Source organism: Panthera onca, chromosome B1 (assembly GCF_046562875.1).
Source record: "Panthera onca isolate mPanOnc1 chromosome B1, mPanOnc1 haplotype 2, whole genome shotgun sequence".
Taxonomy (NCBI): Eukaryota; Metazoa; Chordata; class Mammalia; order Carnivora; family Felidae; genus Panthera; species Panthera onca.
The window spans coordinates 56,146,631-56,164,035 of NC_138342.1; the positions used below are offsets into that span (position 1 = coordinate 56,146,631).

General features: G+C 35.4%; 1 protein-coding gene across 6 annotated transcripts in view; it reads right to left on the reverse strand.

The window, feature by feature from the left end:
- Window positions 1-236: 236 nt before the first annotated feature.
- Window positions 237-17,405, reverse strand: part of LOC132692466 (sulfotransferase 1 family member D1-like) — a 45,290-nt gene continuing 28,121 nt past the window's right edge. For 5 of the 6 annotated variants that reach the window (XM_078446053.2, XM_078446055.2, XM_078446054.2 and 2 more), the window contains 6 exons: window positions 13,884-14,009; window positions 12,979-13,076; window positions 7,197-7,323; window positions 5,743-5,837; window positions 4,009-4,189; window positions 237-585 (listed from right to left, as the gene is read on the reverse strand). In XM_078446053.2, the coding sequence (XP_078302179.2) occupies window positions 473-585; window positions 4,009-4,189; window positions 5,743-5,837; window positions 7,197-7,323; window positions 12,979-13,076; window positions 13,884-14,009 (740 nt within the window). In that variant the 3' untranslated portion in view covers window positions 237-472. The remainder of the gene's footprint in view (window positions 586-4,008; window positions 4,190-5,742; window positions 5,838-7,196; window positions 7,324-12,978; window positions 13,077-13,883; window positions 14,010-17,405) is intronic. The other variant, XM_078446050.2, reaches the window with a different exon arrangement.

Consider the following 17,405-nt stretch of genomic DNA (forward strand, 5'->3'; position numbering starts at 1 on the left):
TGAGGCATCACCCAGGTCAGTCAGTTAGCACCCAACTCTTGATTGCAACTCAAGTCATGATTGTACAGTTCATGAGTTCAAGCCCCCCATCAGGCTCTGTGCTGACAGTATGGAGCTTTCTTGGGATTCTCTGTCTCCTTCTCTCTCTGCCCCTCCCTGTTTGCTATCTATTTCTCTCTCTCTCAAAATAAATAAATAAACTTAAAAAAATAAAGCAGGTATGTTTATAGATTTAAACTTCATTTTATTATTTTGTCTTTAAGAATAGTAAGAACATTAATTAATTAAATCATAGAGACTATTGATTTTTTATATGTAGACTCCAAAATTCTTTGAATATTCTATTACAAAACACTACTATTAGTAAGTAAAGAAATATTTCATGCAGAATTTTTTTCACTAAATGTTTGAAGGGATTTTTTTTTTCTAATTTAAGGGTTAGGTAAAGGAGTTGGAGAAAGAACAGTATTTCTTAAATCTCTGAACGAAACGACAGTGTAGACATTTTCATTTTCTTATCATATTCTTTTTCAAATCTCTCATACTGGGCTACAGTGAAGTGATTTTTCCAATCTCCCAAAATACCTGAAAAGAAAGATAAAATGACAAATTTGAGACATCTATAAAATTTCCTTCTTAGATCAGTTTTAATTTGAATTACTATATATATATATATATATATATATATATATATATATATATATGTAATTTAAATTCAAGTTAGTTAGCATATAGTGTAATAGTTATTTCAGGAGTTAAATTCAGTGATTCATCACTTTCATATAACACCCAGTGCTAGTCCCAACAAGTGCTCCCCTCGATGTCCATCACCCATTTAGCCAATAACCCCACCCACCTCCCTTCCAGAAACCCTCAGTTTGTTCTCTGCATTTAAGAGTCTCTGATGGTTTTCCTCTCTCTGTTTTTATCTTATTTTTCCTTCCTTCCCCTATGTTCATATGTTTTGTTTCTTAAATTCCAAATATGAGTGAAATCATGTGATATTTGTCTTTCTCTGATTTATTTCACTTATTTCACTTATTGCACTCTTTTGTATCCTTTGGATAAATATCTGGTAGTGAAGTTGCTGGGTCATAAGCTAGTTTTATTTTATTTTTGAGGACCCTCCATACTGTTTTCCAGAGTGGCTGCACAGTTTGCATTCCCACCAACAGCATAAGAGTGTTCCCTTTCTTCACATCCTTGTCAACATCTGCTGTTTCCTGAGTTGTTCATTTTAGCCATTCTGACAGGGCTGGTTTTGATTTGTATTTCCCTGATGGTGAATGATGTTGAGGATCTTTTCATGTGTCTGTTAGCCATCTGGATGTCTTCTTTAGGAAAGTATCTATTCATGTCTTCTGCCTATTTCTTCACTGGATTATTTCTTTTTTGGGTGTTGAGTTTAAGAAGTTGTTTATAGATTTTAATCTATATGTCATTTGCAAATATATTTTCACATTATGTGGGTCGCCTTTTAGTTTTGTTGATTGTTTCTTTCACTGTGCAGAAGCTTTTTATCTTGATGAAGTCCTAATAGGTCATTTTTGCTTTTGTTTCCCTTGCCTATGGCGACATGTCGAGAAGAAGTGGCTCTGGCTGCGGTCAAAGATGTTTCTGCCTATTTTCTCCTCTAAGAATTTGATGGTTTCCTGTCTCACATATAGGTCTTTCATCCATTTTGAATTAAGTTTTGTGTATGGTGTAAGAAAGTGGTCCAGTTTCATTCTTCTGCATGTCACTGTCCAGTTTTCCCAACACCATTTGCTAAAGAGACTGTCTTTCTTCCATCGGATATTCTTTATGGCTTTGTTGAAGATTAGTTGGCCATATATTTGTGGGTCCATCTTTGGGTTCTCTGTTCTATTACATTGACCTATGTTTTTGTACCAAATACCATATTGTCTTGATAATTACAGCTTTGTAATACAGCTTAAAGTTCAGAATTGTGATGCCTCCAGCATTCAGGGACTTTTGTGGTTCCATACAAATTTGAGAATTGTTTGTTCTAGCTCTGTGAGGAATGTCGGTGTTATTTTCAAAAGGATTGCATTGAATGTGCAGATTGCTTTAGGTAGTATCGACATTTTAACAATATTTATTCTTCTGATCCAGGAGTATAGAATGTTTTTCCATTTCTTTGTGTCTTCTTCAATTTCTTTCATAAGCTTTCTATAGTTTTCAGTGTAAAAAGCTTTTACCTCTTTGGTTAGGTTTATTCCTAGGTATTTCATGTGGTTTTTTGATGCAATTGTAAATGTAATCAATTCCTTGATTTCTCTTTCTGCTGCTTCATTACTGGTGTATAGAAATGCAACAGATTTCTGTATGTGGATTTTGTACCCTGAGACTTTGCTGAATTCATATGCCAGGTTCCAGCAGTTTTTTGGTGGAGTTTTTCAAGGTTCTCCACATAGAGTATCATGTCGTCTGGAAAGAGTGAAAGTTTGACTTCTTCCTTGCCAATGTAGATGCCTTTTTTATATGTCTTTTTGTTGCCCGATTTCTGAGGCTAGGACTTCCAATACTATGTTGAACAACAGTGGTCAGAGTGGACACCCCTGTCATGTTCCTAACCTTAGGGTGAAAGCTCTCAGTTTTTCCCCATAGAGGATAATATTAGCTCTGGGTCTTTTGTATATGGCCTTTATGATGTTGAGGTATGTTCCTTCTATCTCTACTTGGTTGAGGGTTTTTATCAAGAAAGGATGCTGTATTTTGTCAAATGATTTTTCTGCATCTATTGAGAGAATCATATGATTCTTATCCTTTCTTTTATTAATTTGGTGTATCAGATTGATTTATTTGCAAATATTGAACCAGCCCTGCAGCCCAGGAATAAATACCACTTGGTCATAGTGAATAATTCTCTTAATGGACTGCTGAATTTGATTTGCTACTATCTTGTTGAGAATTTTTACATCCATTTCATTAGGGATATTGGCTTCTAATTCTCCTTTTCAGTGGGGTCTTTGTCTGGTTTTGTAATCAAGACAATTGGTTTCACAGAATGAGTTTGGAAGTTTTCTTTCTACATCTATTTTTTGGAATTGTTTGAGGAAAATATATACTATTTCTTCTTAAATGTCTGGTGGAATTTTCCTAGGAAGCCATTGGCCCAGGATTCTCGTTTGTTGGGAGATTTTTGATTACTGATTTAATGTCTTTGCTGGTTATGGGTCTGTTCAAATTTTCTATTTCTTCTTATTTCAATTTTGGCAGTTTCTATATTTCTAGGAATTTGTCCATATCTTCCAAATTGCCCAGTTTGTTGGCATATAATTTTTCATATTATTATTCTCACAATTGTATTCTGTGGTGTTGGTTGCAATCTCTCCTCTTTAATTCATGATATATCTATTTGGGTCCTTTCTCTTTTCTTCTGAATAAGTCTAGCCAGGATGTTATCAATTTTGTTAATTCTACCACACTTGTATTTTTAAATCTTTAATTTTAGAACTCCATAACTCCATCCCTCACTCCCAAACTCCCAGGCCTCCTTAGTTTTCCAAAATACCCATGGGTTTTTCCAGTATCTTATATAAAGAAATAATCTCTCAAATAGCTTCAAGAAATGTCACTGAAAGAAAATTCAATGTCTCACAATCTTTATTCTTTGCCCTCAAGAGCTTTGTTAACAAAAAATGATGTCTAACATCATTTAAGCTGGCTACTGACCACAGAAAAAATTGTAAGGCATGTGAAAAATATCTAGAGAGTTCACACAAATGAAAGGCATTCTTCTGACATAGCAATGGATGCCAAGACTCATGTTTATCAATGTATAGGCTCTTGAGTAACCATTTCTCATTAGAAGGTCTGTCTTACATGATAGGCTTACAGGAATTACAGAGTTTATTTGCCACGTATTTCCCCTAAGTTTTTGTTGCTGTTGTTCCTAATTTTTTTCTTGTCAGCATACTCAATCTCTTTCCATCTCCTACAGTATTGCTTTTAGCTCTCCACCTATCTATAATGTAATTAGCAAACTAGTATATGATTTCTCACCCTTTCTCATGAAGGGAGAAATGGAATGATCCATACGAACTCCTGCTACAGTGGTATAATTTGTAAATGGATTCTGCTTCATCACATCAAAAGAGCTGTAATAGAGGATTTTATCCACAGTTTCTTCTGGCAGATCTTTGTCTAGAAACTTTAACAATTTCTGAATTTCACGCTTTGGATCCTAAAAAATTATAAAATAAAAGAATTATTTCAGGTAGACATAGTCATGCAATAGGCAATGTATTTAATATGGTTCTACATATCTCAATGTGATCGAGAAAATGATTTTACATTTTTATGTGTATGGTTTACTTTGCTTTCCAAAGTACATGTCCTATTCTTGGTTATGCCAGGCAATCACCCGCTACAAAGAAGATTAAATTCTGTTTCAAAAAATGCAAAAAAATTTGGGTTAATATTCAACCTTTCATACTCAAAAATAAAATTAACCAGTAGAATAACAAATGGTAATAAAGCAAGCTACTATTATCCTAAGGTATAATTTTCAAAATTTTGATCTCCTTTTTTAAAGTGTATCTAACATCAAGAATAGATTACTTATCAAAAATTTAGAGAAGAATTAATATCTATCCTTCTCAAACTCTTCCAAAAAAGTAGAAGAGGGAGTAACACTTCCAAACCAATTTCACAAGGTTAGCCTCACCCAAATGCCAAAAAAAGATAAGAACAGCACAGGAAAATAACAGACTAACATCTCTGGTGAATATCAATGCAAAAATACTGAACAAAATACTAGCAAACAAAATTCAAAAGCACATTGAAAGGTTTGTATACCATGATCAAGTGGATTTATTGCAGTGATGGAAAAGTAGTTTGACATTAGCAAATCAATGTGATACACCACATTAACAAAATGAAAGATAAAAATCATATGATCATTTAAAAAGATATGGTAGTAGATGCTATGAAAAAATCAACAGCAAAAGAGACTTTTTAAAAGTTTATTTATTTATTTTAAAAGAGAGAGGGAGCAAACATGCAGAGTAGAGAGAGAGAGAGGCAGAGACAGAATCCCATGCAGGCTCCATGCTGTTAGCACAGAGCCCAACACAGGGCTCAATCCCATGAACCGTGAAATCATGACCTGAACTGAAATCAAGAGTCAGACACTTAACCGACTAAGCCATCCAGGTGCCCTGCAAAAGAGACTTTAATAGATAAGACAAGGTGAAGTATTTGACATTATGGACATGAAAGAACTCTCTGGAGAGTTAACATTTAACTTAAGACATGAAGAATGAGGAAAAGTTAATTTGAAAATAGTGGGGAAAAATATTTCAGGCAAGCTCACTTAGTAAGAAAAACAAAGGTGATACCAGAAGAGGTTGGAGAGAGATAGGGACTAAATAATGCTGAACTCAAAATTATCTTAATGATTTTGTATTTCATGTAAGGACAGAAACCACTGAGAGATTTGAAGAAGGGAGTGGGCATACTCTGAGTTTTCAAGAGGATCATTTTCTCTCGGTGGACAATAGAAGCAAAATGAGGTACTCCAAATAAGTCAATATAGTTGTCTGATCTAGCGCAGGAGGCAGTAGTGGTAGAAAAATAGGGGATTGAGTAAAATATCAATTTTCAAGGTATAATTAATAGGATAGTGGATTGATCATATTTATAGATCAAGAAGAAAGGAAAATGTGATATAAAAAAAGATGAACCTTAGTTTTCGTTAAAAAGTAAAAGAGAAATTGTACTGTAGTTGCCTCTCACCTCTTTCATGTCTTCATAGAATAGGTAAAGAATACGATAATCATTCTTCTTCTCCCACCAGCCCTTCACGTGATCATACCACGCACCAAAAGCCACTAAATTGAAAGATACAATGTTTGGAAAATTAAAACCATTTGCATAGAGAACTGTTACATATTATTCCAAGTCATCATTATCAATACAAAAGCACTTATCAGTTCAAGAAATTGGGCTAATAGGGTAATTACTTCTGTTTTCACTAAATTTACAATTTACTTGGAAAGGAGTGGCAGGGAACTTTATAGAAGAAGAGAGGGAGAGAAAATGATAGGGGTGGAGAGGTTAAGAAAGGGCTCTGGAGAAAGAAGAATGTATTTGGATCTAAGAGGAAAAATTGGGCTTTGATAATAGTAAGAATGAGTAGACATTATATGGACAGAGAATCATCCAAGCAGTAGCAGGAGTAAAAATTTGCAAGACACCATTGAGATGGACTTGCCTTGAAAAGAGAGTTTTTATAGAAGAATGTTTGTATGAGAACTATATGTAGAGCTACTACTATTGGCATAAGTATGTTTCCCTGAAAGACGATACACAGGTAGAGAAACAGAGCCTTAAGGATAAAATCTTTACTCAAGAATTTTCAGTCTAGGTAATAAAAATAAGGGACTGGTAGAGAAAAGAGAGCCTAAGAAATACGTGTAAAATCGAAACAATACAATGGCTGCACAGCAAGGGATGAAAACACTTAATCGTCACTAAGCACTAATGAAACAAGACTAATAACTGAAAAATCTGTGTTACATATTCCCTAAAAGTTCTTAAAGGGAAGAGATGACTATGTATTTGGCTTCTTCTATAGTCTTTCTAATTCATTAGTAGAGTGCTGGGCACATATTAGGTTTATAATAACAGATTTATATTTGAACTTTCTATCTTCTTGCAAAAAGACTTTTCACTATGGGGAGCCTGGGTGACTCAGTCAGTTGAGCCTCTGACTTCGGCTCAGGTCATGATTTCACGGCTCGACAGTTCAAGCCCCCAGTGGGGCTCTGTGCTGACAGCTCGGAGCCTGAACCCTGCTTCAGATTCTGTGTTTCCCTCTTTCCCTACACCTCCCTTGCTCACACTCTGTCTCTCTCTCTCTCTTAAAAATAAACATTAAAGGGGCCCCTGGGTGGCTCAGTCGGTTGGGCATCCGACTTCAGTTCGGGTCATGATCTCACAGTTTGTGAGTTCGAGCCCCGTGTCGGGCTCTGTACTGACAGCTTGGAGCCTGGAGTCTGCTTTGGATTCTGTGTCTTCCTCTCTGTTCCTCCTCCACTCACACTCTGTCTCTCTATCTTTCTCTCAAAAATAATAAAGATTTAAAAAAATTAAAAAATGAATAAAAAATAAACATTAAAAAAATTATTAAAAAAAAAAAAAGACTTTTCACTATAGAACACCTTGAGTAAAGTAAGAGTTGAACCCACCCTTTCCAGTCATGAATTTATCCAGGAACTCTTCCCAGGTGCCAGGCTCTGGATGCAGTTTTGCCATCTGGTAGAAATAATAGTAAGACACAGCCACATCTTTAGCGTTTCGTGCCACGTAGACCATCTGTGGAGAGATATGGCAAATCATCATTTTATTTATATTTTTTAATATTTTGTAAACTTTCTTGTCTTGCGAGAATGCTTATTTTCTCCTATCAATGTCCTGATCTCAGCATTTATATATATATATCCTGACATGGAATATTCACAACTATGTATTGTTTAACACAAAGATTTGGGCCTTCACACCCTGTTTCTCCTTAGCTTTTGAAAAGAACATCTCTTAAAACACAGAAAATCAAATATAATAAGAATTATAGTAAATGTTATATTAGCAAAAATGAGCTAATATTGTTCTCAAATTTAAAATATTATTCTATATCACTTACTAAAACATGTAAAAAGAAACAGAAATTATAAAACTTATAGAAAGCTAAAGTAAAATTTTTAAAACTGAAAAAATGCCCTATTTTTAATTGAAAATAAATTTTTTATAAGGATACATTTAATCAATAATGATTAAACATTCTTCATTTTGTTCGTGACCATGGATACATAACAATTATTGCTGTTTATAGTGATTTGCTGTGAGATTAAAATTTATTTTATGTATAGAGTCCTAAAGTCTACTTGAAAAAAGAAATTTTGAACATATTCTCCAAAAGAAATGACATTATTACGTCTCAGTGTTAATTGGATTTTCAGGGAAGTCCACTGAAATCCATAACCCTACTTTTCCCCTGAAGTACATCTAATAATCCTGAGGTCCCAGCCACCTATGCAGTAAACATAACTCTAAGGGAAAATGCATTCAGGAAGAAATCTCATTTTCTCTAATTAGAATCAGCTTCCTTCTTCTCTTCCAATTGATAGGAAAAAGAAATGGGAAGTTTTATAATCCCAAGTCACTGATAGTAGTTCTCATATTCTGGGGCAAGGAGAGAGAGAGAGTAAAAAGAGGTTTTTCAAAAGATTGAGTATAGAGTTCTAAGAGTTGAGACTATTGCTGATCCAATTTCTTGAGATAAACATTTCCAATAACTTCCTATTTCAATAGCAGGAGTATATGGTAACAAATCAATCATTTTATTCTATCATCATGTAAGTTCTTTAGTGCGGACTATTTCCACTTCCCACAGTGTAGATAGAAGGCTATCCTGAAGATATGCCCCAATTCTCTTAATAGCAAGACCATGTGTTTCTGGGAACATCTGAGGATTTTTACCTTTGGAATTAAGATGATAAACTATATCCTTGCTTTCTTATCATTTTTTGTTTTAATTAGAGTTTGAATAAAAAAGAAAGTCACACATAAATGCATGTACAGACTTATTTGTATAAGCTCAATAGTATTCATAAAAATTAAATAAAATATCATGCTCTTAGATGGCAGAGAATGTCTTATTTGTGTTTGCATTTATAATAACAATTACAATATTGGTACATACACAGTAGCACTTCCATAAATGTTTACTGATTATATGCTTATCGAAGAATTTTGCTTACAGGTAGCTGAATCAGAACTGCAAGGAGAAATTAAAAATTTATAGTCAGATTTCAACATCCTTCTCTCTATAACTGATAGAAAAATATGAAAAGATGAGAAATGTGATTCTACATATATTAAAAGAATGTTAAAGGAATATCATGAGCAACTTCATTACAAAAATTTGACAGCTTATTTTTAAAAATTTTTTTGAAGTTTATTTATTTATTTTGAGAGACATAGAGAGCTAGTTGGAGAGGGGCAGAGAGAGAGGGAGAGAGAGAATCCCAAGAAGACTCTGCACTGTCAATGCAGAGCCCAACACGGGGCTCGAATCCATGAACTGTGAGATCAAGACCTGAGCCAAAACCAAGAGTTGGACACTTAACCAACTGAGCCACACAGGTGCCCCCCAAATTTGACAGTTTAAATGACATGGACCAATTCCTTACAATGCATAAACTACCAAAGATCATGTAAAGAAAAGTATATAATCTGAATAATACTAAATCTATGAAATACATTCAATTTGCAGTTAAAAATCCTTCCAGAAGAAGAAAATTCCAGGCTTAGATCGCTTCACTGGTGAATTGTACAAAATATTAAGAATGAAATAGTACCAATTCCAACCAAACACTTCCAGTAAATTGGAAAAGAATAAATACCTTTCAATTCATCTTATTAGTCCCTATAGTACCAAAGGAAGGGGTTATTCCCTAATGATAAAGACATTACAATGAAAAGGAAAGTAGAGTTCAATTATCTCCCAAAGATACAAATTATTTTTTAAAAATTAGCAAGTTGTACTCAATAATATGACAACACCAAATTAATACATATCATAAATGAATACAATAAATAATTAAATATAAGATATGCAAGGTTGTTTTAACATTTAAAAAATCAATTGGTGTAATTAATCATAGTAACAGACTAAAATAATGGAAAACTGTATGATTGGTCTTTTTTTTTATGTTTATTTTTGAAAGAGATAGACACAGTACGAGCAGGGGAGTGGAAGAGAGAGAGGGAGACAAAGAATCCAAGGCAGGCTCCAGGATCTGAGCTGTCAGCACAGAGACCTACACAGGGCTCGAACCCATGAACCAGGAGATCATGACCCGACTGAAGCTGGATGCTTAACCAACTGAGCCACCCAGGTGCCCTCATATGATTTGTCTTAATGGGTACAGAAAAAAATCATTAGACAAAATCTAGCATGCATTCCTGATAAAAACTCAGCAAAGTAAATAGAACAGAACTTCCTCAGCCAGGTAAAGGGCATATACAAAAAAACCTACAGGTGACGTCATCATACTTCGAAATGAATTTTCTCTAAGATCAAGAGCAAGACAAGCGCATCTGCTCTCACCACTCCTATTCAGTATTGTATTAGAGGTTCTATCCAGTTCAATAAGGCAAAATTAATAATAATAATAATAATAATAAGCAAAAAGCATTCATAAAAAAGAAGTAAGAATATTTTGTATTTTTTATTTACTAACAGCATGAGCATCTACATAGAACAATGAATGGGATCTACAAAAAAATCTATTAGATCTATTAAGTGAATTTAATAAGGTTTCAGGATAAAAGATTTATGCCCATATACCAGTAACAAACATTCATAAAATAATGCTAGTGTGTGTTTGTGTGTGTGTATGCATGAAGAAGACAGAGAATTACTATTATATGAGAAAATTTAAAAAAGAACATCTTTCTTATAGGTATTAGATATTTAGGTCTAAATGTGATAACTGAAACAATAAAGCCAATACAATTAAACAGAAGAGAAAATATCTTCATAACTTTGGGGAAGGCATTCTCTTAAACAAATATACACACACCAAAAAATAAAAAATAAAGAAAAAAACTGATATATTGACCAACGTCAAAATTAAGAACTTCTTTAAGACATTATTAAGGAAAGAAAAAAAATGGAGTGAATTAGGATATAAAAAAATTCAATGATCTCATCCAAGGACTTGTATCCAGAATATATGGAGAATTTCTACTTTAATAACAAAAAAAAAGAAGCACTTATCGGAAGAAAAAGGCCAAGGAACTTGAACAGATACCTCAGGAAAGAAGATATTTAAGCTATGTAAAGGTGTTTCACCTAATTAGTCATTAGGGAAATATGAATAAAACCACAATGAGATGCCACCATACATCTACTAGTAGGGCTAAAATTAAATATTTTTATAGTATATTTTAGGTTGATGAGGATGTAGAGTAACTTTAACTCTTGCACTACTGGTCAAAGTGTGGATTGGTCCATATGTTTGAAAATATCTATTGAAGCTGGTTACATGTATACGCTAGATCCAGCAATTCCATCCCAAGATATAACACCAAGGAGAAATGTGTACACACATGTGTAATGAAAACTTTTGTAAGAATGTGAATTGAAGCGTGCCTGGGGGGCTCGGTAGGTTAAGCATTGGACGTCAGCTCAGGTCATAATCTCCCAGTGAATGAGTTTGAGCTCCGCGTTGAGATCTCTGCTAACAGCTTAGAGCCTGGGGCCTGCTTTGGGTTTGGTGTCTCCCTCTCTCTGCCCTTCCCCTGCTTGCACTCTGTCTCATTCTCTCTCAAAAATAAATAAACATTAAAAAAAAATAATAATCTGCATTGAAGGAGTGACTGAGTCTTGATTTTGGCTCAGGTCATGATCTCCCCAGTTGTGAGTTCAAGCCCCATGTTGGGCTCTGTGCTGACAGCGTGGAGCCTGCTTGGGATTCTCTCTGTCTCTCTGCTCCACCCCCCACTTGCTCACTTTCTCTCAATAAATAAATAAATAAACAAACTTTAAAAAAAAAGGATGTGCATTGAAGTACTATTTAATTACTGACAACTAACAACCACCAATAATACTGTGGGTAAGTAGGTTGTGAAATACTCACATAGATGTAATGGAATACCTTATATCAGTGGTTCTCAAACATTAGCATGACTCTAATTCACCTGGAAGTCTTATTAAAACTCATATTTCTAGACCTCATCCCTATAGTCTTTGATTCAGTAGGTCTGAATTGGGCCTGAGATTTGCTTATCTAACACGTTCCTTTTGTTCAAGGTACCACATTTTGTGACATATGATATAGCAGGCTACATTAAAGAAAACAAAACAAAAACAAGATAACAAGCATGATAAGAATTGAACTCACAAATATGGTGTTAAATGAAATAAGTTAAATATTCAAGATTACATACTTTCTTATTACAGACAAAACAGGCAAACTAATTTATGGTGAAAACATTTAGGATAGTAGTTATCGTTGAATACAGGGATTGTTGCCCAGAATGTCAAGAAACAGAGTTTTTGGGGTGTTAGTAATGTTCAATTTCTTGATTTGGATGCTGGTTTCATGGATATGCTCACTTTGTAAAAATTCATCAAGCAGTATGCCTAGGATTTATGTACTTTTCTAAATGTTATAATTGAGGGGTGCCTGGGTGGCTCAGTTGGTTTGGCTTCCGACTTCAGCTCAGGTCATGATCTCACAGTCCGTGAGTTTGAGCCCCGTGTCAGGCTCTGTGCTGACAGCTCAGAGCCTGGAGCCTGCTTAGGATTCTGTGTTTCCCACTCTCCCTGCCCCTCCCCTGCTCATGCTCTGTCTCACTCTGTCTCAAAAGTAAATAAAAACATTAAAAAAAATTTTTTTTTAATGTTATACTTGAATTTAAAATGTTATACTTGAATTTAAAAAAGGAAGTTTAACTGAATCCACATCTATATATGTGTGTGTGTATGTATATATATATATATATATATAAGTATATATGTGTGTATATATATAATTATAAATCCATATTTGTAAATTATAATTATATTGAATTCATGAATAAGCAGTTATTGGGTTATTTAAATATTTAAATATTAAATAGTTGTTTGAGTATTTACATATTAGATATTTAAGTATTCATTTAAATACTTAAATATAAAATATTTAAAAGTAGGTAGTGAGTGAAGGGATTTAGACAGAAAAACAGGCATTTTAGAGAACAGAAAACCTGAGAGAGTCTCAGTGCTTGGGCGCTAAGTCTACATCTATTTATCTATGGCACTGGTGTCCTCTGGTGTCTTTTTCAATCTTTGGGGTATAGGGATCACATTATTATTTTTGCAATTATTTATCCAGGGATTGCAATCGCCCACCGTAATTTCTGCATGATTAGTAAAAGAAATTTCAACACAAATAAGGATTTGTTTTCTTTAAAATTTGCTACCTTGCAGTTATTCTTCCAAAATGAAGAAGGGAGAAGTTGAACAGGTAGGTGTGTTTTCACTAATCGAGGAGACTGCTTTTTTTTCAAATCCTCCACACCTACAAGCACAAAAGTTAAACTATATTATAAATGTGGAATCATAAAGGTTAATGGCAATGTAATCTAAGATTTTGTAGACATTAACCCCACTCACTATATGGCTTGAAATGATCATATGGCTATATGACTTCATATAAAATCTATAATGAGATCAAAACTGATAAATTCTGGCTACTTATGTGTTTTATTTCACATGTATTACAGTCAATAACTGTCTGTAATATCCTCAGATACAGTACCTTGATGAGGTGGAAACAGCAACAGGTCCATGTCAAGATATCCAAATTTTTCCTTCATTTATCTTTCTCTTTTTCTTATTTACAATATGGGGAAATGGAACTAGAAGATTTCAAATTCCTTTTCCAGCTTTCTTATATTCAAATTATAAGATTAAATTGAACCTTGAGGCTCATAACTAACACAATTTTAATAATGCATTACCATCCATTGTTCTGTTCCTTGAATCTGTAAACATCAGCTAACAAGAAGTAGACATGATTTTATATTGAATCAAACACTGAATTTTCTGTATATAATGATTGTACAACATTTAAACGTTGAAGACTTCCACCTGTGCTATTAAGAAAAAAGTATTCTCATCAAAATCTCCTCTAATACAGATATTATCTTTGGGTGCAAGAGGAGTATAATATTGGTATAGCCGCATTCTTACTCTTCTATTATAGACACTTATGAGTCAACTGTCCAAGTTCTGTCTATATCGATTCTATCATGACTCCTTCAGACACCACAAAACAATAGGGGGATTTATTGCTATGGGGAAAAGAAACATTAAGGGAAAATACCATTATCCAGTCCAGGAATTATCAATTCCATGAACGGCACTCGTTTGTATATTGCGTTCTGCTTGCATTTCTCCACATCCCCATTATTATAGATCAAATCCAATATTTCACTGATCCAGGTTGTCCCTAAGGGGGAAAAAATCAAACAACTTTACTCTTTTCTGTCAAAAACAGTATAAGAGAGTCAATAGAGGTAGAGGAAACAGAAAGGTGCTCTTCATTCCCATTCCCTTTCTCTCTTCTCCCTTTTATAGGAGACAGCACCATCTACTTGAACATATGCATATGTATTGTGTATATGTGTGTGTGATGTGTGAGAGAGAGTAAATATGACTAAAATAATTATAAAGTAAGTCATGAAAAGTAAGTAAAACATGGATAATGCAAAAGACAGGAGGTAAGTTATGTAGCAAACCCTCCCGAGTGGAATGGAGAGGGAAGTGGCCAATTTCGATTTGTACGTTTCTTATTAATATCAAAAGATATTACTAGGCTTTGGGACTGAAGAATACTTGAGGTAAAAATGTTCAACATTTGGTGGAGGTGTGAAGAGAGGATACAAAGAGAACTTTGTGAATTGTGTCTGTGGTGACTAGTGTGCTACTCATAAATAGAAGACAATACATCTTCACTGAGCAGAGTAGATCGAGTCACTCAGATCTTTATGAGACTACAGATGGTCCCCTACTTATCATGGTTTGACTTATGATTTTTTTTTTTTTTTTAGTTTATGATGGTGTGAAACTCAGAGGCATTCAGTAGAAACCCAACATTGAATTTAAAATTTTGATCTCCTGGTCTAGTGGTCAGCAATACGATGCTCTCAGATATCTACAGATACTGTCCAGATGCTGGACAGTGCAGCTTCAACTCCCAGTCTGAATGGGGGTAAAAAACAGATTCCCTTACAACCAGTCTGTACCTAGGCAACCATTCCATTTTTCACTTCCGGTACAGTACTCAATAGATTACATGAGAAATTCAGCACTTTATTACAAAGTAGGTCTTGTGTTGGATGATTTTGTCCAGTTGCGGGCTTTGTAAGTGTTCTGAGCACATTTAATGTAGGCTAGGGTAAGCTATGATGTTTAGTGGTTTAGGGGTTTAAAATACATTTTCAACTTATGATGCATTTATAGGAAGGTAAAATTATCACAAGTCTGTATGTAAGGATATTTAATCATCTAAAGCATTCAATGATCAGTTTCTTGAGGCTGTGCTAAAAAAGCAAATACGGAGCACCTGCGTAGCTCAGTCAGTTAAGCGTTGGATTCTTAATTTTGGCTCAGGTCATGATCTCATGGTTCATGAGATCAAGCACTGGATCAAGCTCTGCATTGACAGCCTGGAGCCTGCTTGAGATTCTCCCTCTCTCTCTCTCTCTCTCTCTCTCTGTCTCTCTTTGTCCCTCCCCTGCTCATGCACACATGCTCTCTCTTAAAATAAATACATTTTTTTAGAAAGTAAATATAAGTTTGGAGAAAAATATCTTCTTAACTGTTCTCATCCCTTTCCTCTTTACCAAATGTGCAATAAATGATAGTCTTTAAATTGAATAATCATGGTTAGAAACTAAAAATTACATTAAATGATCTATGCACTGCATAGACATTGGAAGTTTGACCTGCGCTGTAGCAGGATTCTCAGACAGAGAATCGTGACACCGAGGCATTTCTTTCCAGGAAGCAACTTTATTCGTGCCCGCATGGCTCAGTTGGGTTTGTACCCAAAGAACTGAGCCCCCAAATGCCACGTGGTGTAGTGTTTTGTATATTTTTTGCTTCTTTGTCTCCCATATATGGTAACACACTAACATACAGTCTGATGAAGTGATCTCATGCTACAAGGTTGTGAGCGATGTTGTCACCTACGTGTATAGTCAGGTTGTCTTCAGTTTTTTGTTTTTTTTTTTCTTTCTTTCCTTAGGTAGGGAACCCTACCACCCCTACCACATTCCCCCCTTTGATGCTCAGATCCCTCTATTTTGGGTCAAAGAGCATCACCTTGGTTTAGAGGTTTATATTTCCGTAACATCATTACATGAGTGGCCGTCTTTTTTAAAATCGTGGCCTCAGTGAGACGGGAGACAAACTGTACAACCAGAGGAGTTAAGCAAGGTAGGAGTAAGCAACTTCCCAGAATTAGGACGATAATTTTTATGAGAGTTTTGAATCCCTGGAAGTTGAAAACCATCCTCCAAATAACTCCCTGGAATTTTAACTGTTCTGGGTCTGGATGGGGACATGAGCCATCCTTCTCATTTGATTTGTGATCTCCTCTATGACTTTTTCCTCCTTATCTGTCTGTAGGCAGCAGGTCAAACTTTTTACAAACACCTCCCTCAGAAGCAAGCAGGTAATTTAAGTCCGAGCAATATTTGATAGATATCACTGCACATTTTGGTTTGCTGCTTGGCTAGTAAGTTAAGAGCTCTGGGAGTTTTACTGGTTATAATTTTTATAACTGCTTGTAGTCTGATTATGCGGTTTGGCATGTAAATGGGAGGGCAGTAGCCCCAGGACACATCCTCTCCCTAGTGGCACGGCCATAATAGTGGATTATTGCTCGGGAGGCATTTATTATATTTTTAATCGCCTATTTGTAAGGCACACCATTTCATTTGAGTCGCCCTGTCCCCATACACTTTGACCCCCAAATGTTTCCCTCTGGCAAGTGGGAGCAGGAAGAAAGATGGATGAATAGTTTCCAGCACATATGACCATGCCCAGATTGAGGGAAGTACTATATATAGGCTGTCCTTCCACATATCTAGTATAATCCACCTGGGGCCCACCATTTGATGGCTGCATGACATTGTCCCAGGTCTCTCAGAGATAAGAGAAGTTAGACAAGGGGTGGGGATCTGGCTCAAGGTGATCTGGGGCTCCCCACTATTGGGTTTTTCAGGCAGTTGAGTTATAAAAGCTTTGGCCTAGGCATGTGAAGTATTGAACAGAGATGACGATGAACTTTTTCCCCACTAAGCAAGACAGTTTTTTTTTCCCAATAATTGAGCTTTTGAGGAGCCAAACCCCGACAGTAGGACTGGGGTATTTTGTTTTACTCTAAGGTTTGTGGGGATCTACTTTTCTAGTCTCTTATGGCCATTGTTTTCCCATGTTGGTACCAACAAAGTATCTTAAGCACAAAAGGAAGGTGAGTGCTAACAGAAACCTCTCACCACATTTCCAGCCGGCCAGACCAGACTCAGCTGATCCTACAGCACAGAGTAGAGCAAGAATCACAATAATAGTGAGAAAGCATGACAGTGCATCAGAGTAAGGAAACAGATATAGAAAATAAGGACACTCTTTTGTTCCACTGGACTGTCAATTCCTCAAGCTTCTGCCATGTGTAGATTAGTCAGCTTCCAGAGTGACTAAAGCAGGGCTGCAGTCTCCCAGAGCCTCTGGAGTTGCAGATTGCTTCTTCCGTATGGTCAGCTTGCATGGCATTGATGGATCAGCTCCCAGGAGATGCTGGCTTCACTCTGCTGTAGTGAATGCAGAGACCCACTTTGGC